The sequence below is a fragment of the Juglans microcarpa x Juglans regia genome, chromosome 4S (genome assembly GCF_004785595.1).
Source record: "Juglans microcarpa x Juglans regia isolate MS1-56 chromosome 4S, Jm3101_v1.0, whole genome shotgun sequence".
In the NCBI taxonomy this organism is placed as follows: Eukaryota; Viridiplantae; Streptophyta; class Magnoliopsida; order Fagales; family Juglandaceae; genus Juglans; species Juglans microcarpa x Juglans regia.
The window spans coordinates 11,312,196-11,333,995 of record NC_054601.1 but is presented as its reverse complement, the minus strand read 5'-3'; the positions used below and the strand labels follow the sequence as shown (position 1 = coordinate 11,333,995).

At 36.4% G+C, this 21,800-nt stretch overlaps 3 protein-coding genes and 1 non-coding gene across 4 annotated transcripts; 2 read left to right on the top strand and 2 right to left on the bottom strand.

The window, feature by feature from the left end:
* Nucleotides 1–1,733: 1,733 nt before the first annotated feature.
* Nucleotides 1,734–2,669, bottom strand: LOC121262039 (zinc finger BED domain-containing protein RICESLEEPER 3-like). Its single transcript, XM_041164474.1, has 2 exons — nucleotides 2,124–2,669; nucleotides 1,734–2,036 (listed from the first exon to the last, which is right to left on the bottom strand). The coding sequence occupies exons 1-2, from the start codon at nucleotides 2,667–2,669 to the stop codon at nucleotides 1,734–1,736; spliced, it is 849 nt and encodes a 282-aa protein (XP_041020408.1).
* Nucleotides 2,670–9,754: 7,085 nt separating this feature from the next.
* Nucleotides 9,755–10,815, top strand: LOC121263498 (glutathione S-transferase PARB-like). Its single transcript, XM_041166423.1, has 3 exons — nucleotides 9,755–9,983; nucleotides 10,084–10,132; nucleotides 10,218–10,815. The coding sequence occupies exons 1-3, from the start codon at nucleotides 9,834–9,836 to the stop codon at nucleotides 10,664–10,666; spliced, it is 648 nt and encodes a 215-aa protein (XP_041022357.1). The 5' UTR covers nucleotides 9,755–9,833; the 3' UTR covers nucleotides 10,667–10,815.
* A 2,530-nt stretch (nucleotides 10,816–13,345) lies between these two features.
* On the bottom strand, nucleotides 13,346–13,416 carry TRNAG-CCC. Its single transcript has one exon. It is a non-coding gene; the product is annotated as a tRNA-Gly (tRNA).
* A 65-nt stretch (nucleotides 13,417–13,481) lies between these two features.
* On the top strand, nucleotides 13,482–21,800 carry LOC121262643 (dephospho-CoA kinase). Its single transcript, XM_041165210.1, has 3 exons — nucleotides 13,482–13,633; nucleotides 20,377–20,522; nucleotides 21,207–21,800. The coding sequence occupies exons 1-3, from the start codon at nucleotides 13,526–13,528 to the stop codon at nucleotides 21,643–21,645; spliced, it is 693 nt and encodes a 230-aa protein (XP_041021144.1). The 5' UTR covers nucleotides 13,482–13,525; the 3' UTR covers nucleotides 21,646–21,800.

Below are 21,800 nucleotides of genomic sequence, written 5' to 3'. Positions count from 1 at the left end.
TTGGGCCTAATGGGCTGTTTATACCAAAGTTTTGAATTTTGTACCCTACCGGGCGGTATAACTGAAATATATTATTTCTATGGCATAGTCGGTACAAAGAAGGGTATAGTTTTATACTGGTCAGAATTTCGGCCATTTCAACTTGTACCTGCCGTATCAGTTGATATTTCGGCCTTTACTTTTTTCTTCTTCTTTTTTTAATTTCTTCAAACTACAAACTAATTTTTTGACCCCTAAATTCATACCAGACTATTTATAATTTATAGATATATTTATATATAATTTATTCATATATAGACTATTATTTTGGAATATAATTTATATATATATATATATTTATATATATAATTTATCTATATATAGACTATTCTGAAACGGTATCCGAAACGCTATCAGTACCGAAATATCTCGTTTGAATGACTCGACTGAAACGGTCACCGGTACGGTATTCAAAACATTAGTTTATACAATTGAATTTATACATTTGAAATAAATCAATAGAATCAATTTAAACCCATAAGCTAAAAAAGATATACAATTTTTATTAATCAATGAAATCAATTTAAATCCATAAACTAAAAAATGTATACAATTTATACATTTAAACTCAACAAAAGAAAAAAAAAACTTGGATGATTATTTGAGATTATTAATAGAACCAACATACAATAATAAAGCACCTAAATCCATAATGTAAATTAAAAGACATCATCATGTAAGCAAAAACACCTAATTCCATAGAATCATAAATATTAAAACACAATTGCTGCAACACGATCTAAAATGCAAACAATAAACATCACTCAACACACTAATGAGTTCTTATTACAGTAAACAGATATTATAAATTTACAACATAAACTTACACCACCACCACCACCAAAGTTATAAAGTATCAATACTAAATTAACAACTAATCTCTAATCCAACTCTTCCAAGTCCATAAAAATTAACAACTCCAACAAATCTATATCCATAGTCCCCATCACCAGCACGGTCCACTACCAGTATCCATATTCCAAGTATCATGCATTGTTTCAGAAATTAAACAAGTTTAGATATTACCCTACTTAAGTAAAAGATAATACTAATAGTAAAATTAACATAAAAGTTAAATAATTAAATTCATGATTCATCTACCAGACTCCCTCCCATTATGCATCTTTCTCAATCCTCATCAGTTATTGTGCAATTCATAGATAGGTCTACAATAACATAAAAATTATAAGTTAGAGAATTGAAATAATAAAACTATCTAAGTAGTAAATACAAAATGAAGGCTGAAAGCCTAAAGTTACCCGACTCAAGCCTATAGCTATCAGCATCATCAACACTTCTAATCCAATAGGCTTTGACCTTAGTCAATTCTATTTGCATATGAGGGCCTCCACAATCTCAGAGCCAATGAACTCCGATAAGCATCCAACACATGACCGAAAGTGCTAAACGCCGACTCTGAGGCAACTGCAGTGATAGGAATCACCAACACATCCTAGGCTACTTGAAAAAAGGACTAGAAACTTGGCGGAATTAACCTTCCACCAAGTTAAGTTATGAAACGTATAACTAAGTGCCTCGACATCCTCCAAAAAATATCATTCAACCTCATATTTACACTGCATAATATTCCTCGATACTCGGATTTGATGATACCATCACATCAAGACTGTTGAACTACTCTCACCTGCAAAAGATGTCGAGTCTGTCACTCTTGAGGAGCTCCCACATGTGCTTCAAGACTGACCACCATTGTTGTTGTAATGGTTATACAAGGCATCAATATCATACTCCAACACTCCAATGAACTGTTCAGCCTTGTCATTACCAAGTACATCTCTAATGCAAAACTCTACAATAACCAACTTATATTGGGAGTCAAGAATTGCAACCACCAATAATAATTTGTTGATTTTCTCACCATCCCCCCAATATTTATCATACTTAAATTTCATCCTTATAGCCATATCATTCAACAACCCGACACTGCTTTCACAACTCTCTCGCAAATGGTCATAAAGTCCTAAAAGCTCCTCAAGCTATATGTTTGCAGTACAGTAAAAACTACAGGATATGCGAACAGTGATATCATAGAATAATTTCAAGAACTAAATAAAGTACCTTACATTTTCCCAATCAACAGTGTCTGGCGGACCGAGCCCCCTTCTCCCCATAGTATCCTCCAACAAAGCATATTTGAGAGCTCCATCTTCAACCTCCATCCTCTCAAAGGATCTCAGATACTTTTGCGCTACCTCCAACATCGTGTATGTGGAGTTCCATCGAGTGGGAACGTCCAAGATCAACATACTTGAATGTGGGATTTTTAGTTGCTCAACTATAGACTTAAACTTGTCAAGCCCCATCACATACTTCACAATTTTGCGGACCTTAATTATTGACTCACCAACTTCTTTCAAACCCTCATTGACTATAAGATTTATAATATGAGCATAGCATCTAACATGTATAAACACATTGTCAAGAATTGTATCTTCCTTCACAATGCAATTTCGCTTAAACCAATCAATTGCACCATCATTGGTAGTCGTATTGTCAACTGTGATAGTTAGAAATTTTGTAATCCCCCAATCGGTCATACAATCATCCAACTCCTTTCCAATGGATGAATCCTTGTGATCTTGAATTTTCTTGAACCCCAAAACTTGCATATGTAATGTCTAGTCGATGTCAATGAAGTGGGTTCTGGTACACAAGTAACTAAGGTTTTGGATTAACGTCCACGTATCAGTCATAAACAAAATCTTCTGCCCAGTGCTAATAAACTTATCCTTTTATTCTGGCCTTTTCCCTGGCATGCATCTTCAAACAATCTCTCATAAATGTATACCGTGAAGGAATGAGAAATCAGGGCTCAAGATATTGCACAAAATTTCGGAACCCTTGTCCCTCAAGGGTGAGAAACGATAGCTCATTCATTATAATCATAGTTGCAAGCAACTCCCTTAGTCTCTTCTCATTGTAATGAAGGATTGATAGTTTTTTTTATTTTGACCACTATCAATACCCATCGTTGTTTCATAACTTAACTGCATCTGATCTTTGGCCACCAACCCCTTTTGTATCTTATAACGCTGTCAATCCGTAAGTTGTGCTATGAAAATAGTCAAGCCTTGCTTCTTGGAATGACAACCAAAGCTTTGCCTACAATGGTGGTACCTTGCTTGCGGGTTCTCACGATCACCAGAGATTTTGGTGAAAATGTCCCATGTTCACAACCTGATCTTATTAGGCCGTGGTGGTCAACCAGCACCAACCTCCACTTCATCCTCATTAGGAATACATTCATCTTCAATATCTAGAAGTACTCAACTACTTGCACAAGAAGTAGCTGCATATGTGGGTCTAGGTACAGAAGTACTTGTTGTCCGTGTAGGAACTGAAGCATCCCCTAGAGTACGATTGTCCAAAGTAGGTGTAGCATCCATATCCATATCACTTGCATTGAAAAAATAAAAGAAACAACCAATAAGTTAAACTAAATATAAATATTACACAAACAAGCTTTTGCTTATTACCAACTCAGATTACCATTACACAAACAATAGAGCATAGAAAGATTATTACAAGAAACCCTAAAAATCAAAAACCCCTTATGTCGCACTAACTAGTTCATATTACCAACTTATGATGCATCCCTTTATCATGCCCAAAAACATCAAATTCAATTTTTCTGGACTACATTTATCGCCCAGATTGGACTAATTGCTCCTCCATTTAGCCAATTTAACACTCCAAGGAACTCATCATGTCAACCATATATACCAATAGAGCATAGAAAGATTTGTATTAAATTAAGGACCCTCCCACTTGAATTTAATAGTCAAGAGTACTATAATATTTTGATTAAATGTATCATTTTCCACCCAATGCAACTAATATTTATAATGCATGCACTGAATGATCAATCATCTGATCTGATCATGATGAGGGTTGGCTTGATTTCCAATCACTAGGAAAGGGCCCCCTTAGCTATGGAAAACTACAAGTCAACCAGTGGAAGGCATGGATCATTGTTTGACTTGGAATTAGGTTTAATTATGGGTTTCCCAAAACATAATTTTCATTGATAAGTAATAAAATATTAGTAATAAGAGTTGAAAGAATTAATTGGTGAAATAATTCACAGAATGATTCTAAGCAAGTTCCTGATCAAATAGAACTCACGAAGGGATATATCATGACTAAAACAAGCAAAGATTAATTAATTGATGAATTAATATTTATTTTCCTAATTTTTGTTCTAATAGTAACGAATCAACCAAAATTCTATCTTCCAAAATGTCTAAAATCAAAATACAAGGAAACCTTTGTTATGCATTTACCTTTTGTAAAGCCTAAAAATATTATTGCAAGAAACCCTAAAAATCAAAAACCCCTAAAAACGAAAAACCTTAAGTCTACAAAAAACCCTAGGGTTCTGACAATTAAAATCCAAGGAGGGGGAAAATTGCTTACAACGTCCCTGAAGAACCTAATTGCTTTTGGTTCCCCCTCCCCCTGAATGGCTCTCAGCCTTTTCGCGACGCCGTCTCTACCTCTTAAGCTCTCTCCCTCACTTTCAATCCCTCTCTGAGTCTGGGATCTCTCTCTCTTTTTGATTAATTCTTGCAAGTAATTGTGGAATTGTTGTGTTCTTGTGGATTTGTTATGGATTTTTTTATTGTGTATCACTATATTTTTTTGGATTTTAATGCAAGGTGACTTGTGGGTGGGTGCTAGATTGGGGGCGGACGGAGCAAGGGTTCCCACACCCCCCCCCCCCCCAGGCGACACCAGTACAATAGGGATGGGTTCCGAAAGGAGAAACTCTACCCTCCACCCACGCAGGGTCAGGGGGCAGGAAGGTGGCTACCCCCACCCTAGGGTGCGGGTAACACCCTTAATAATTAGAATTATTTAGTTCTCCGCATAGCCATCCGAAACCACACTAATTTGGGTGATATGCATAGTAAACTTTCCAAGCCCGGCAAAACCCAAAGACACGTAGGTGTAGCCGAGATTACTGTAATTTTTTTTTTCCTCGAGTCCAATAAATTACATTAATCTTCCTGGAAAATTGATCACAGGCATGAAAATATATAGCATTATAAATAGCCATGCATTGCTTAATTATTTATTTCAAGCTTTTACTTTTATATAGAAGCTACAAAGGTTTCCAAATGCCAAGGAAACAATTCCAACTCCTTAGTCATAACTAATCACACTCCCAAGCAATTGCTAAAAAATTAAATAACCGAAACAAACTATGGCCAAAAACATCAATACCATTGGATTTTCACACGTACGGTATGCGGAGACATTAATATTTACAGAGGGAACAAGTTATAAGGGGGAGGTCGATCCAAATTTCAAGCTACGTACAGCAAGCTGGATTATCATCTCCAAAAAAAAAAAAAAAAAAAAAAATCATAGTTTGTGTGCATGTTTTTATCTATTCAGCCCGGTATATTTTAATTAACAAAATGTCTTAAGTGCTAATGTAGAGTTCATTATTCTTTCTAGTTTTCTGATCATCAATATTCAATTAAATGCAACAACCATGTAAATATAATTCAACACATATAATAATTATAAAGAAATCTACAAAGTGATCTAATAAAATCATCAAGGTTCCAAAATATCAACTTAAAGATATGACAAAGTTTTTTTAAAATTTCTATCTTATCTCATTACGCAAACATGATGAATTTAATTTGCTTGGAAGTGTTGTTCCTATTAGCAAATGGTATATATCGTGGTGTCCAGCAATAGGAAAATGATATAAGCATAAATATAATTCTTATAAAAATTTTATATAATTATATTTATATAAGAGATATTTATATAAAATAATATTAATTTTATAATATTTATATAAAGTCAGGAACTGGTGTTGTTTGCCACCCTAGCTCGACTACTCTGGTTTAGAAGAAACACTCTTATTCATAATGGCCCTTTTCAATCCCCTATGGTGCTCTTTGGTATTGCTGTAAAGGCTGTAGAAGAGCATTGTAATGCAAGAGCAAAGTCAGCAGGCTCAAGAATTCAAAATCTGCAACCTACTACTCGATGGGAAACACCTCCATCATCTTGGGTGAAAGTGAATTGGGATGTGGCAGAAAGATCTGGTCTCAACAAGATTGGTGTTGGGGTGGTGATAACATAGGCTGATGGTTCTATTTTGAAGGTGACTCTAGCCAAGTTGTCCATGCAGTCAAGAGTTTTGCTTTTGCTGCTGGGAAATTGCAGTGCACTATCTCAGACATCATTACTCTTCCGCGTGGTGCTCAATGGAAAATACAACATGTCAAAAGAGAGCTCAATGGTGTTGCTCATTGTCTTGCTCAAATAGCAGTGAATTTAGAACATGAGTTAATGAATATTGATTGTGTTGCTGAATGTATTAAACCTCTTGTAATGACTGAATGTCATATTTCAAATCAATAAAATTGTCTTCTATGTAGGGGTGGGCAATAGGGCCCCACACCCCGCTGCCCCACCCCCGTCTGCCTCACCCCCGCATGGCCGGGAGGGCAAACCCGCTCCGCCCATGCGGGGGCGGGTGGCGGGGAGGGCCCAACCCTGCCCCAACCTTGTATTATATGTTAAATTACTAATTAAAATAATATTAAAATTTAAAATCTTATATAAATATCTATATATTATTATATATTATAATATATATCATATTATATATATAATATATAATATAACAAAAAAATCCTACCGACGAAATCGATGAAGCCAGAATTATTAGTTTAGGTGTATAATCAGTGATTCCTCAAATTTCAAAACCGTATGTAACCGAACCGATTAGTCCTACACGACACTCCTGTCTCTGGCATGAAATGATTTTAATTAATATGTTTTATGAGATTTTAAAAAATGAGGGAAAAAAATAGAATTAAAATATTATAAAGTTAAAATATTGTTAGAATATTATTTTTTAATATTATTTTTATTTTAAAATTTGAAAAGTTAAATTATTTTTTATGTTTTATTTAGAAGTTTGAAAAACTTGTAATGATTAGATAAAAATTTAAAAATTAAAAAGTGTTTGTATTTGAATAGTGTTTGAATGTTAAGATGAAATAGTTTATAAAACCAAACAAGACCATACTATTTTTATATCTCTACATCACGCACCATTCATATTGTATAATTTGATTTATAAAATTTAAATCTTAAAATTTAACATCCATATTAAATTATGTCATGTTAATGGATAGTGTTAGAGCTACGGAAAGCCTTATCAAATTTTTGTACCGATGAATGCAATTTTTTTTTTAGTTTTTTAAAAAAAAAATTTAAACCCCTCTAGAGATTTTTTTCAAAAAAAAAAATCACAAACTTATTTAAAAATACTTTCTTAACAATTAAATTAAAAAAATAAAAAAGCAATCGGTATTTTTTTTCCGGTAGCCACTCTCATCGAGTGTGACATTTTCCTTTATTTTTAGAATGACGGTTTTGGTATATAAATCTTATAACAATTAAATGTTATTTATCATAATTTTAAATTCAAATATCATTGTGTTATCATTTACTAATATAACGTTAGATAATTGAGAAATTATTTATTATTTATTATTTTATGAAATGATGAAACGATAAAGATAAAAAAGGAAAAGAGATTCCAGCCAATATGAACTCTACATAGACAACATTATATTTAACGTTGTGTGTCATCTTCTAAATTGGACCGTCCAATTTAATTGTCCATATAATAAATCCAGCTAATATGAACCTTGCCTAGACATTTAATATGATCTCTCAACCATATTCAATATTTTATACTATTTCAAATATTCAATTCAAATGGAGGTTCCACTGGGAAGAACATAGGGACATTCGGATTTCCCTAGGATGGTAAATAATTAATATTTTCCCTTTCTTTTCTCAGAAAGGGCTGCAGAAGAGCGTGCAGAGGAATCCAAGGATGAAATTTGGGAAAGAGTCGTGCTAGGCTGTCCCGCATAAATTTTTCTTTTTATATTTTTTTCTTCTTTTATTTTTTATACTTTTTTTACATATTTAATTTTTTTTTTAAATAAATATATCAATATATTAAAAGTTACTTTTTTAATTATTAAGTAAAAAAATTAAAATATAAAATAAAATACATGAAAGGTTAAAATGGAGGGATAAAATCAGGCGACACATTAACATTTTCCTTTGAAAAGAGTCGTGTGAGTCGTGCTAAGCTGCTATCTATCTTTGACCGCTGGACATGCGGCTTAGCACAAATTTGCCTTTTTATTTTTTCCTTTTTTTTCTTTTCATATTTGTTTTACATATTTAAATATTTTTAAAAAATGAAAAAATACATCAATATACTAAAAGTCACTTCCTTAATTATTAAATAAAAAAAATAAAATACATAACAGTCAAAATGAGGAAGCAAACTCAGGCAGCATACTAGCATTTTCCTTTGGGAAAGAGTTGTGCTAGGCTACTGCCAAAGCTTTGACTGCTGGGCTTACCGCCTATCACAAATTTGCCTTTTTATTTTTTTATTTTTTTTCTTTTCATATTTTTTTTACATATTTAATATTTTTAAAAAATAAAAAAATACACTAATACACTAAAATTCATTTTCTTAATCATTAACTAAAAAAAATAAAAAATAAAATATATAAGCAGTCAAAATGAGAGAGAAAACTCAAACGACATACTAACATTTTCTCTTGATACTATTTCTTTGAGTTTGTCTCCTTTGACTATTTATCTATTTTATTTTATTATATATATATATATATATTTAATGGTTAAGAAAGTGATTATTAGGTATTATTTAGATAGTGAGTTGAGATAAGATAAATTGAGATAACAGTTAAAAGTTAAATAAAATATTGTTATAATATTATTTTTTAATATTATTATTGTTTTAGGATTTGAAAATTTGAGTTGTTTATTATATTTTATGTGAAAATTTAAAAAATTTGTAATGATGAGATGAGATAAGATGAAACATTATTAGTGTATTGGTGTAATAATATTATATTTTTAATATTACTATTAGTGTATTATTTTTTTAAAAAAAATTTTAAATAGATTTAAAAAATGTACAATTTGCAATAGTGCATTCCAAGTGGGCAAACTTGAGTTGCATAGTAGCACTATCCTGAAATTTGTTTTTACCTTCCATCATAGTGTAACCAGAACCAATTCCATTAGGTCTTTTGCCTTTCCTTCCAATGCAACCATTCAACCAAATTGTAGTAAAACCCCTAAATTAAAGCAATTCTTTGGAACTTTAGAGAATTCTTATTTTTCATTTAGTAAATGTTATCATTTTATTTTCATTATTTACTCTAAAGAATAACATCTAATGATATTATTAATATTAGAGTCATCCCACACGTCATTGCAAAATATATAAAACAAAAAAGGCAACATTACAGTCATACCTAACCAGCAGTCACGTGCATTCTTCCCATTTTGGCACAAATTTTCACGTCTTGGATTATAATACAATTTGCAGTTTGATAATGCTTGGGTGATCATAAATGTAGACATAAATGAATTTTTTTTTAAACATTTTTAATTATTAAAAAAATAAAAATATATAAATACATTAATAATTACTTTTTTAATTATTAAAAATAATAATAATATATAAATAAACTCATTTGATTTGATGAGTATATTTAATAATCATAATATCATTTTCTTTGCTCGACCTTACAGTCTCTTCTTCTTATCTAGAAAGAGAGATTGAAACTCAAGGTGCGCTATAAAAGTATCAGCAATAACTCCCCTCCATAGCGACTTGTTCCTTGCTCCGTCTCTTCTTCTTACTTGATCACATACAACCAAAAAAAAAAAAAATCATGGCTGCCATTAAACTCCATGGGAACATGATCTCAACAGCTACAACGCGAGTTCTAGCCACCCTTTATGAGAAAGATCTTGAAGCTGAGTTTGTCAATGTAGACATGAAAGCTGGTGAACATAAAAAAGAGCACTTCCTGTCCAAGAATGTAAGAGCAAGATCAAAGCCAATCATGCTATTACCCCTACTTTAGATCATTGTTACAAGTCTTATCCCTTTTGAATATAACATTTCCTTTGTTGATGCAGCCATTTGGTCAAGTTCCAGCTTTTGAAGATGGAGATATGACGCTCTTTGGTAAAGTTAATTTATAAGCAACTCCTATAATTAGTGCGAGTTTACTGATTTTGCATCCTAACTGGACTCTTCTTTTGTAATGCAGAATCAAGGGCAATCACTAGATACGTTTGCCACGAGTATGCAGACAAGGGGACTCCGCTGTTACCACCTGGAGACTCTACGAAGAAATCAACCATATCTGTGTGGATGGAGGTGGAAGCCCATCAATTTGACCCCCCAGCCACATTGCTTACCTGGGAGCTGGCAATAAAGCGACTGTTTGGGTTGAAAACAGACACAAAAGTTGTGGAGGAGAACGAACCTAAACTGGCCAAGGTTCTTGATGTCTATGAGACTCGACTGGCTAAGTCAAAGTACCTGGGATGGGACTGCTTCACCTTGGCTGATCTGCACCACCTGCCCAATATAGAGTACTTAATGGGTACTCGAATTAAAGAGCTCTTTGATTCGCGCCCCAACGTCAGTGCCTGGGTGGCTGATATCAGAACAAGGCCATCTTGGTTGAAGGTCCTTGCCGCGCATAAGCAGTAATTAGGAGTTTGCAGATAGTGATGCAGCCTACTATATGAATTTTGTCTTTCCTCAATAAGAGCACGAGAGTTTTGAGCTCATGTATTTTGATTCTAGTGTCATAGTCTTCCCATTTTCAATGTCAGCATTACCTTTTTATGTTGCTTTCACAAGTTGTTATTGGTGTTCTGCCTTCATAGTTCAATCTTCAAGTTGTAGGCATCAAGTTCATGCACGCACCCAAGTCGTTAAAATGACTAATCTTGAATCTGAGCAACGAATTTAAATTAACAAAGAACGAACCTTTTCTCTCTTTGAAGTGGTTTGACAATCCAATCCAGCTTGAACCGATCCCCTCGTAGTGGGAAATTAAACTTGTTTCTAATAGACATTTAAACAAACAGATGGTACAAGCAACCATCTTTTTGGTGCATGGAGGTTTGCAAAAGATCTCTCTCCATCGACGCATGTGATATAAACTTACATACATTTTCAGATTCACCAACGGGAACCACATATCTCAAAGAGTCACGAATCTCAGCCCATGGAATATAAGGGGTGGTTCGTACACGCCTGGTTCTTGAATAGTGGCTGATTGGTTCATCCCGGCCGATAGAGTGCATATTTGACCAAATTAGCGAATGCAGACAGCAGAATGTATTAGGTGAGAAAAGTGGGTACGATCATTGACCCTTTCAACAAACAGCTCCAACAACCCGTCGCATCTACTCCATTTCGTTGCATCTCCACCGTTACTTTATCCAGATTACAATTCACTCGTACCAGCCGCATATAGATTATTTTATAAACAAAAATTATACCTACAATTATTTTTAAGTTTTTTTTTCTATTTTATTAATATGATGGATTGCATTACCTTTTTTTTAATATAAAATAATTATTTTGATCAATTGTATCAATAAAATATACAAAAAAATACGTAAAAATTACTATATGTAGACTTGTAAATAATTTGGTATGATACGTCATATTATAAAATTATTTTTATTATAAAATAAATTTAATATATCAAATAAATGCATGTCAATTTGAGTAATGTTAATGTTGTAAGATTTGAAACTCAAAGAACGTGCATACATTACCCTATAACCTTCACCATGTTCTTCCCCTGTCACGTCATTTAGTCCATAAATGATGGTGTACAATCCTTACTTTTCTTCATTTCTTCACCTCTTCTCATTTTTTTTGCCTTCCCTCCAATCTCTCCCTTTCCTATTCACATTCTTAAGTTCCCCAACTTCGATTTCCCACTTCTTGATTCTTGCTCGCAACCTTCCTTCCTTTTCCCTTATTCCTTGTTCATTTGCTATGACAATGGCCCAACGAAATGTATCACAGACCCCGGAATCTTCTATTGTGAAAGAGTTCCACATTTTGAAGGCTATGGGTGGCGTTCGACCCTCACCCCCAAGGATTTGGTGAATCTACGCAACTCCTATGGGATCCTAGACTCGATACTCCTCGAAATTCCTAGCCGCAACTATGTCGATGAATAAATGTTTGCCAAAAAGGTTGCTATACCTGTCTGCGCCCTCTTGCATGGTCTACCATTTCCCTTTTGTAGCCCAATATGCGACGTTCTTGATCTTTTGAAGTTGACCCCTGTGCAACTTCACTCTCACGCATGGCGAGTTCTTCTTTGTTCTTATATCGTGTTCTATTTGGCCTTAGAGCTTGCTCAGAAAAAATACTCAGACTTAACCACCAGAGAGTTCTTGGCTTTTTATTCTTTGAGAAGTTGTTCAGGTAATATTTGCAGTTTTCTAATCAAAGACTAGTGATTGGCTCATTTTGAGAGCCATCATTCGAATGCCAAACAATGGACGAGGAAGTTTTCGCATCATTGAGCTCGATATTGTGGTGCTTTAGTTCCTCGTTCTCTTTCCTCAACTTTTCCATGCGTCCAACGCCATCTTCAGCTTTTATTCTGTCACTGCTAACCGTGTTTCTATGTGTACAGGTGTTGCGTCTGGGTCACGAGTTGCTTGAGAACGCGTCATAGTCAGCATGAAGGAATCATGTTGAAGTCTGATGAGAAATTGAAATCACAGATTATAAATCCCACAGACAGTGCCACTGTAAATGAACTGTCCCACTATTGGTTGTAACCGTTCACCTGCAAAAAGTTGGCTGCATGATGTGCCTAAAACACCTCCAATACCTAAGTTAGTAATAAACGAGGGGTGATAGGTTAAGAATGCTCAATAATCTATCTAGAGAGTTACATGTGTTGTCTCTATATATAGGCGTGGAGAATATTGAATCAGTACTATTAATTGATCAACTTTATCTGAGACTTAGCCATAATAAAACTTATCCCTAATATCACGGAATTATCTGATCATCACTCTATTTGTATTCACAACATAAAGGTCTCTTTGTCCTAATAAACAGGGTGACTAGAGTCCAAGCACAATTGGTAGCTCTCCTTATGAAAGATGGGCCTTGGGTCCCTGGGTTCTAAGTATTGTCTCTTCCACTCCATTCATTATAAATTCTGATCACTCTAATAAACGAAATGCATAATAATTTTACTTGGGTCAGTAAGATTTGATCATTTTATTTGAAATTATGAAAAAATAGTTTATTTTTCAAAATAAATTATTATAATTTTACAGTTTATTTTATTTGAACTTTTCGAAATATAAAAAAATAGTTTAATGATAAAAGGAAAAACAGTGCGCATCCGGGGAATCGAACCCCGGTCAGTACCGTGGGAGGGTACTATGATACCACTACACTAGATGCGCCTTTTATATAGGATTTGTGGCATAAAATATCAAATTTATTAAAAATACATATGCCTTTATTACTCCAAAAATCCTAAACCCCCTTAACAGCTGAGAGGGTGAGGAGAGAATGAGAATTGTAGGACTCACCGGTGGAATCTCGTCGGGGAAGAGCACCGTCTCCAATCTTTTCAAGTCCCATGGCGTCTCCGTCGTCGATGCCGACCTCATCGCTCGCGTATGTTTTTTCTTCTCCTTCTTTGTCTTATTAAATTGCCATTAGATCGGATACCTTCGCAGATTACGCTTTGTGATTGACCATAATTGCTTCATCATACATTAGGACTCCCTAATTATGGTTGTAATATAAATACTCGTATCTTTGATTTTACTTGCTTAGAGTAATTTACTTGAATAATGAATATCATTAAAGTTAAAGTGGTTTAGATTTAACCTGTTAGAGTATTTACTAAGTTTGTTAAGTAATACATTTAAGAAAAATTAATCCTCTGCATATCACATGTGATAAATCCAAATTTTAAAATTTAAATAATTTAATCTTAAATTAATAGTTAAAAACTTGGAATTTAAGACGTTAAATCTTTTTATTTTTATTTTTTTATTAGTAGAATTTAAGACGTTAAATCTGAAAATAATACTTGGAACAAACCCTAGAGGGTTTGATCTCTACTTAAAAGTCTGACTGAAACTTTTTTCTTCCATGAATCGGAAATTTCTTCCATAAGAAAACAAAGAAATATACTTTTTTTTAGTAAGTAACAAAGAAATATACATTTTCTTTATAAGTAATATAAGTTTTTATCAAATCAAGTGATAAGGCATAGCCCAAGTTCACAGGGAGTAGAGTGTACAAGAAATATACTTTTTTAATGAGTAACAAAGAAATATACTTTTAATTAAGTATAGGACTTAGAAGTTTAAATTCTTCGAACTAGTAGAGCCATATCTGAATTGGATTTGTATCTGAAATGGATGCTCCGTTTACGGTAGAATATTTCTTTCTTGTTTATCTCTCTCTCTTATGCTCTGTCTATGAAACTAGTAATCATCATTGGTTTTATTATCCAGACATATCTCTCACCTTCTAACATTTGGTTTCTAACTCCTAGGGGTTGGCTCAAGTGGTAAATGTCTTGGGCTTGGGGGTATTCTCCCTCCAGGTCTAAGATTAAAATCTCCTTAGGTTGCAAACAATCTGTAGGGGCCATCAGAGCGGGGGATTTTTCCCTTGAATTATTTGAGGTGCACTTGCGGGAAACTCCTTACCGAGCGCTTGTGCACCCCCGGTATTAGTTGAGACACTGTTCCTAGACACCCGGTGCCAATAAAAAAAAAGCATTTGGTTTCTACATTTCCAGAATGCTAATCAGCATAATACTTGTTTGAAAATATTAATGAGTAAGTTAATTAATTAGAGTATGGATATGCGTATTCTAAAATTTGTGAGGACAACCTTGACTTTTTCTCTCTCCTCTTTTTTTCTCTCCGTACATCAAGCGATTTTCTTCATCTTTTTTTTTTCCATATTGATTCTGATGGCGTTTACGGGAATTTGACGGTGCATTTGTAAGCAATTCTCATTGGTAAAGTATGATGCCCATGAAACGCATCAATATTGAATAAAAATTATTTGAGGTGTCAGGGGATGGGAGGTATGTGAATATTACAGAGAAGGGATGGAAAGTTGAAAAAAAACTTGAACTTGGGGTTGGGGATAGTATGTTGGTTCTCTAATGCCTTGGAAGAGTGCTTGTTGGTGGAAGGAAAGGGATTCTATACTGCCCATCGTGATGGGGACAGGGGGTATATTGCTCAATGATGTATAAACTCCAGGGGAGAATATATGGCGTTGTTGGGGGGGGGGGGGGGATGTTGGAGTTTCATCTTCATTCAGGAGATAGGGATAGAATGGGTTGGAGAAAACTTGTGGTGGTGCTGAAGGAAGTTGGAAGTGTTGGTGGTTCAAGGCGGCTGTTACCACTAGCGACGACGTTGCAGAATTCAAATTTCTGTTCGTACAGAGATGTTCTTCAAGGAAGCAGAGAGATGGTGAGCCTCGAGACGTGAACGGTGCAAAGAAAGTAGGCCTGTTGAAGTTAGGTCCTGTCACTTCTTTGGAAGGTGCACAGTTGCGGGATCAGGTGGCAGAGATTTTGTTGGCCTGAAAGAGGAAAATGTGCTGCAGGCTCTGAGTGAAATGGAGATGCAGCTGGGAGAATTAACATATAGGGTGTGTTGGTTAAAACGCTGCGTTGAATTAAAAGGGATGGTGGGGTTGGGGTTGGGCCTGGGCCTGGGCCAGGGGTGGGAATTTGAAGAAAGGGCTACAGCCTAGCCTAGGGAGCCCTTTGTTACTGTTGCGAATGCTTCGGACCTTGCACAGAAAGGTGCGACGGAGGTCGGCGGCACTTTCACGTCGTCTAGTTCCTTGGGACTTGAAGGTTCTGCGTTTAGGGATAATATACCCACTGGGATCATTCCTATGTGGGTTGTTACGGGAGCCAGCTATGGTGGTTGCACAGAACCCTTCGAGGATCGACGATGACCACTCAGACACGACTCAAGTGGTGGCTGGAGAAGTTGTGGGCCTGAACAACGGTGCTCTAGCACCGATAACTTTACGGGAGTATGGAGAAGCAGACCCTGACAAGAACACAGTGCATCCAATTTTGTTGGAGTCAAAAGGAGTGAATATGCAGCTGGTCATATGTGAAGGGGAGTGCATAGACGGAAGAGATGCTGAACCGTTACGAATGCTACCTCCTAGCCCTAATTTAGAGCGGTTTATTTCGAACTGGGTGTTAAAAAAAGTAGAGGAGTTGCAAGTCTGCGCTGGGGTGTCTTGTACAGGCTTTGAAGAGCAATTTAAGGCTCTTCTTATAGCCATTGAAGAGAGTAGATTGATGTCCGCTACAAAGAGAGATAGGGAACTTAGAAAACTTCAATGCTCTATAAACTATGAAGTGAAGGAGGGGAGTGGCGGAAGGGTTAGAACGAAAGGGGGAGCGGCGTTACCATTGTCCATGAAACCTAAGATTCTCTCATGGAATGTGTGGGGGCTTAATGATGGCAACAAGCGCCTTCGTATAAAATCCTTGTTGCGAATGTGGAAAGCGGATGTGGTGTGTCTTCAAGAAACAAAATTAAGGATCGTCGATCGAAGACTTATTTGAAGTTTGTGGGGATGTTCTTATGTGGGCTGGTCATACTTAGTTTCGGAATGAGCGTCTGGTAGTATCATTTTGATGTGGGATAAAAGAGTGGTGGTTGAGGTGGAGGAGTGTGTTGGGACTTTTTCGGTTGCTTGTTTATTTAAAAAGGAAACGGATGGTTGGGAGTGGGCATATGCAGGCATTTATGGGCCAAACCTAGACAGAGAGAGGAGAATGTTGTGGGAGGAGTTGGCGGGCGTTTATTGCCTATGGGATGTGCCGTGGTGTATGGGTGGGGATTTCAATATCACTCGTTCCCAAGTGAGCGATCAGGGAATATTCGCCACTCAATAGCCATGGAGGATTTCTCTGAGTTCATGTTTGATTTGGATCTAATGGATCTTCCCCTGGCTGGGGGCGAGTTCACATGGTCCAATGGTAGGGAGTGGTCGAGACTGGATAGGTTTCTTGTTTCTCCTTCTTGGGAAGAGCACTATTCGGAGTTGTATCAGAAGAGGCTGGCTCGGTGTTGCTCGGATCATTTGCCTATTTTGTTAGATTGTGGTGGCATTAATAGGGGTTGCCAGTACTTCAAGTTTGAGAATATGTGGTTAGCAGTGGATGGTTTTACTAAGAAAGTTCGTGCCTGGTGGTCTTCTTATCAATTCTTTGGTACCCCAAGTTTCATCCTTGCATGTAAGCTTAAGGCTTTAAAGCAAGATCTAAGGAGGTGGAACTTGGAAGTTTTTGGTAGTATCGACAACTAGAAGACAACCTTACTAGAGGAGCTTCAGGACTTGGAGGAACAGATGTTGAGGGGAAATGCCTCAGAAGAGGCGTTGTTGAGGAAGAGTGGTGGTGACTGAATTGGAGAGGATTTTGTTGATGGAGGAAACATTGTGGCGCCAAAAATCCAGGGCTCTTTGGTTAAAACAAGGAGATAAATGTACGAAATTTTTCCATAGAGTGGCCAATTCTCATAAGCGCAACAACACTATTGAGACTCTTAAGACATGTAATCAAGTTCTCTCTTCCCCCCCAGATTTAGAGAACCATATTGTGAACCACTATGAGAACCTGCTCACAGAGACGACTAGTTGGAGGCCAAAGCTCGATGGTTTGCCTTTTGAGTCCATTGATAGGCAGAGTGCGAACTATTTGGAAAGACCTTTTGAAGAAGAGGAGGTGCATAAGGTCATTAGCAGCATCCAAAGACAAAGCACCTAGGCCGGATGGTTTTTCGATGGGGTTTTTCCAACATTGTTGGGAGACTGAAAAGTGATGTAATGCGGGTCTTTATTGAATTCCATGCTTTCCAAAAGTTTGAGAAGTGCTTTAATGTGACGTTCATAGCCCTAGTTCCGAAGAAACAAGGAGTGTTGGAAGTTGATGATTTCCGACCCATTAGCCTTGTGAGTGGGGTTTACAAAATTATTTTGAAGGTTTTGGCTAATCGGTTAAGTGTGGTAATGGAGCAAATCATTTCGAAGCCTCAAAATGCCTTCTTTCGGGGGAGGCAAATACTTGATTCAGTTCTTTGCCTCTGATATTTCAACCTTTGATATATACTATACGAGCACTTTTGTTGTGCTTTGAGGCCGTGACGGGACTCAAGGTAAACTTGGGCAAATCTGAGATGGTGGCGGTGGGTGTGGTGCCTCATATTAGTCTACTAGCAGATATGTTGGGGTGTGAAGTGTCTTCTTTGCCTATGAAATATTTGGGCCTTCCTTTGAGGGCCACTTTCAAAGCTAGAGGTATCCGGGAAGGGGTTATTGAGAGAGTGGAGAAACAGTTGGTTGGGTGGAAACGGTTGTATCTATCGAAGGGGGGGGACTTACACTGATCACCAGCACTTTATCTAACCTCCCCACCTATTTCCTATCTCTCTTCCTGTTGCCTGCGGGGATGGCGCATTGGCTCGAGAAGTTATTCCGGGCTTTCTTGTGGGGTGGTCTGGGGGAGGAAACCAAATTCCATCTTGTTAATTGGAATAACGTATGCGCTCCAGTTTCGAGTGGAGGATTGAGTGTGCGCAACATGATGACTTTCAATAAAGCTCTATTGGGGAAATGGCTATGGAGGTACCATGTGGAAGGGGAGTCTTTGTGGAAGGAAGTTGTATATTCTAGACATGGTAGTGCTTGGGGGGGTTGATGCACTAATGAAGCGTGGAGGAGGGGGGGGGGGGGGATATGGTGTGGATTTGTGGAGATATATAAGGGGGGGATGGCAATGCTTTGAAAATAATATTCGATTTGTGGTTGGACAGGGTACTCACATTAGGTTTTGGCATGATGTCTGGTGTGGAGAGCATTCTCTGGAGAGGGCTTTCCCAACTCTCTATAACATTGCAGCTAATAGGGAGGCTGGTGGTGGATCTGCTTGTGTTTACCCAAGGCTCTTATCAGTGGAATATTTTATTCACTCGGGATAACTATGATTGGGAATTGTCTACCGTTTCAGAATTTTTTAGTTTGATATACTCATCAAAAAGACTACCGGCTCAGGGTGATAGGTTACAATGGAGGTGCAGGGGCAGCAAGAAGTTCTCAATCAAGCAATATTATAAAATTCTGGCATCACAAGGTAATGTACATTTCCCATGGAAAAGCATATGGAGGTCTCGCGTACCTTCCAAAGTGGCTTTTTTTGTGCGGACGGCGGCACTTGGAAAAATTCTAACCATGTATAATTTAAGAAAGAGGGGTCTCATCGTGATGGATTGGTTTTGTTTGTACAAAAAACATGGAGAATCAGTGGACCATCTATTATTGCATTGTGAGGTGACGAGAGAACTGTGGAACGGGATATTTAGTAGAGTGGATGTCGCGTGGGTTATGCCGGCAAAGGTGGCTGGCCTGCTTGCTTGTTGGAAGGGTCTACAAGGTTGTTCTCAGGTAGCAGTAGCTTGGAAGATGATCCCGTTGTACATTATGTGGTGTATTTGGATGGAAAGGAATGCACGGTGTTTTGAAGATAGGGAACGCACAATGGCGGAGCTTCAGAATTTTTTCACACACTTTACTCCTATGGTTTTCAGCCATTGTTCTTAATGGAAATAGTGTACATGAGTTCTTGTCTCTAATTTAGGTGTCTTCTATTGTATACTCCCTGTGTACATGGGCTATGCCTATTCTCATTCATATTACTGAAACTTACTTTTACTGATCAAAAAAAAAAAAAAATTTGTGAGGATTGGTGCATCCTCATATCATATCTTATTATGCACATATTCTTATCCATATGAATACTCCTTAGTGCATAACAGAAAAAAAAAAAACAAAAGGCCCACAAGGTTATAACTGGAGAATTTAAAGAGAAAATACCTGAGAAGAAAACCCAGCGACCTGCTGATGGGCATTCTGATGTAATCTTCCGTTTCTATCTCTTGTAGGTTCTTTTGTGTTGAATGTCCAACTGGTTGGTTTTTTTCCCTGGATTGCAACCTTGCTACTATTCTAGTTTACTATTTTTCCTCTCTCTACTCACAAAATTTCCTTCCTTCAGGAACCCATTTAGCATATGTATACATGATTGAACTCGTCTATTTTCTTCTTCCTTGCTTTTCATTTTGCACCAACAGTGACTCATTTTTGTTCTCTCTAACAATTTTTTTTACTAAGCTACAGGGGTACACATATTTAACTTACAATCAATTGTGCAAGTGATTCAGTCTTTTTCTTGTTGATGTGATTTGAGGATTTTCAGTTTTCTGTCTTTACGCCTTAATCTGCTAGCAAGTCTCAAACTTTGTGGCTTCTGGTCTTTTTGCATCTACTTTAAATGGGACCTTTTTTTTTTTCAGGATGTGCTAAAGAAAGGCACTGGTGGGTGGAAAAAGGTTGTTGCAGCATTTGGAGGGGACATTTTACAAGCTAATGGAGAAGTTGATAGGCCTAAATTGGGTCAAATTGTGTTCACTGATCCTACAAAGCGCCAACTTCTTAATCGGTACTGATATTTACTATGCACTCCAAAAATAATCTTAGTAAAAGATTTTTTAGATTACATGGTTCCAAGTTAATACTCGATAAATAAAAAAGGTTCACCCATTCTTTTTTTTTTCTTTTTGACAAGTAAAAAGGAAAAAAAGTTCATACATTTGGTATCACAAATCCATGGTCTATCATAAATCCATTCAAGTGAGAAAAAAGAATGAAAGGATGTCATTCCATAATACATGATAAGTTCCATTCAGCATTCCACATTGGTTCTTGTTAAAACTTTTTGACTTAGTGCAGTAGTAACTTTTTTTTTCAGCTTCGAAAAATAAACCACACGAGGTAGGCCTTCCTATTTTGTAGTGTTTCTCTCTGTCATTTTCAGTGGATCAAACTTTATTCCAAGTAGTTCACTACTATACCATTTGATTGATTGTCTGAGATGAAACTTGGTTCTCAAAATGTAGATTAAATATAATTATTATCTGGAAAACTTAGGTTATCTAGTTTATTTTCAAAAGTAGCTGGTATTTAATTTCTTCAAGGAGTCTATTCAACAAGTATTTTATTGCAAGTAATTGTATGGCATATTCTTGGCATTTTATTGGCGGAAATTTGTGTTGAACTTGAACTACTTTTTCAAAGAACTTGCAGAGCGATTAGTTCTCAGTTGTGGTTACTAATCATCTTATAGGCTATTGGCTCCTTATATATCCTCTGGTATCTTCTGGGAAATTGTGAAGCTATGGGTGAGGGGCTTTAAGGTTATTGTCCTTGACGTGCCTTTGTTGTTCGAGGCCAAGATGGACAAGTGGACGAAGCCCATTATAGTTGTTTGGATTGATCCTGAAACTCAGCTTAAACGACTCATGAAAAGAGACAGAACAAGTGAGGAGGATGCTCAAAACAGGATAAATGCTCAGATGTCTCTTGACTTAAAAAGGACTAAAGCTGACATAGTGATTGATAACACAGGATCACGAGAGGACTTGAATGAACACTTTAGGAAGGTATTATTTGAGGTCACAAAGCCCTTGACATGGACTGAGTTTGGTCTTTCCAGACAGGGAGCCTTGTTAGTCTTTGTTTCTGTTGTTGTTGGTGTTCTTTTATGCCGAAAGATCCAATGCTAATGGTTTGGAGCCATCATAACTATCCCAAACTTCTTGCAGTCGATCTTTAAACCAACTTGTGCATTACATTTAAAAAAAATTGTTGGCAACAGAAATGTACTTTTAATTTACTCTTGGGAAGGAAGATTATCAATAAAAGGCTTCCTTTTGAGTCT

What these genes read in the sequence shown, in the direction of transcription:
- LOC121262039 (XM_041164474.1), bottom strand. Translation starts at nt 2,669, where the DNA reads ATGCAAGTTTTGGGGTTCAAGAAAATTCAAGATCACAAGGATTCATCC. An exon ending in ACACTGTTGATTGGGAAAAT is followed by an intron (nt 2,037 to 2,123) that starts GTAAGGTACTTT and finishes GCAAACATATAG; the next exon opens with CTTGAGGAGCTTTTAGGACT.
- LOC121263498 (XM_041166423.1), top strand. Translation starts at nt 9,834, where the DNA reads ATGGCTGCCATTAAACTCCATGGGAACATGATCTCAACAGCTACAACG. An exon ending in AGCACTTCCTGTCCAAGAAT is followed by an intron (nt 9,984 to 10,083) that starts GTAAGAGCAAGA and finishes TTGTTGATGCAG; the next exon opens with CCATTTGGTCAAGTTCCAGC. An exon ending in TGGAGATATGACGCTCTTTG is followed by an intron (nt 10,133 to 10,217) that starts GTAAAGTTAATT and finishes TTTGTAATGCAG; the next exon opens with AATCAAGGGCAATCACTAGA.
- LOC121262643 (XM_041165210.1), top strand. Translation starts at nt 13,526, where the DNA reads ATGAGAATTGTAGGACTCACCGGTGGAATCTCGTCGGGGAAGAGCACC. An exon ending in ATGCCGACCTCATCGCTCGC is followed by an intron (nt 13,634 to 20,376) that starts GTATGTTTTTTC and finishes TTTTTTTTTCAG; the next exon opens with GATGTGCTAAAGAAAGGCAC. An exon ending in AAGCGCCAACTTCTTAATCG is followed by an intron (nt 20,523 to 21,206) that starts GTACTGATATTT and finishes ATCATCTTATAG; the next exon opens with GCTATTGGCTCCTTATATAT.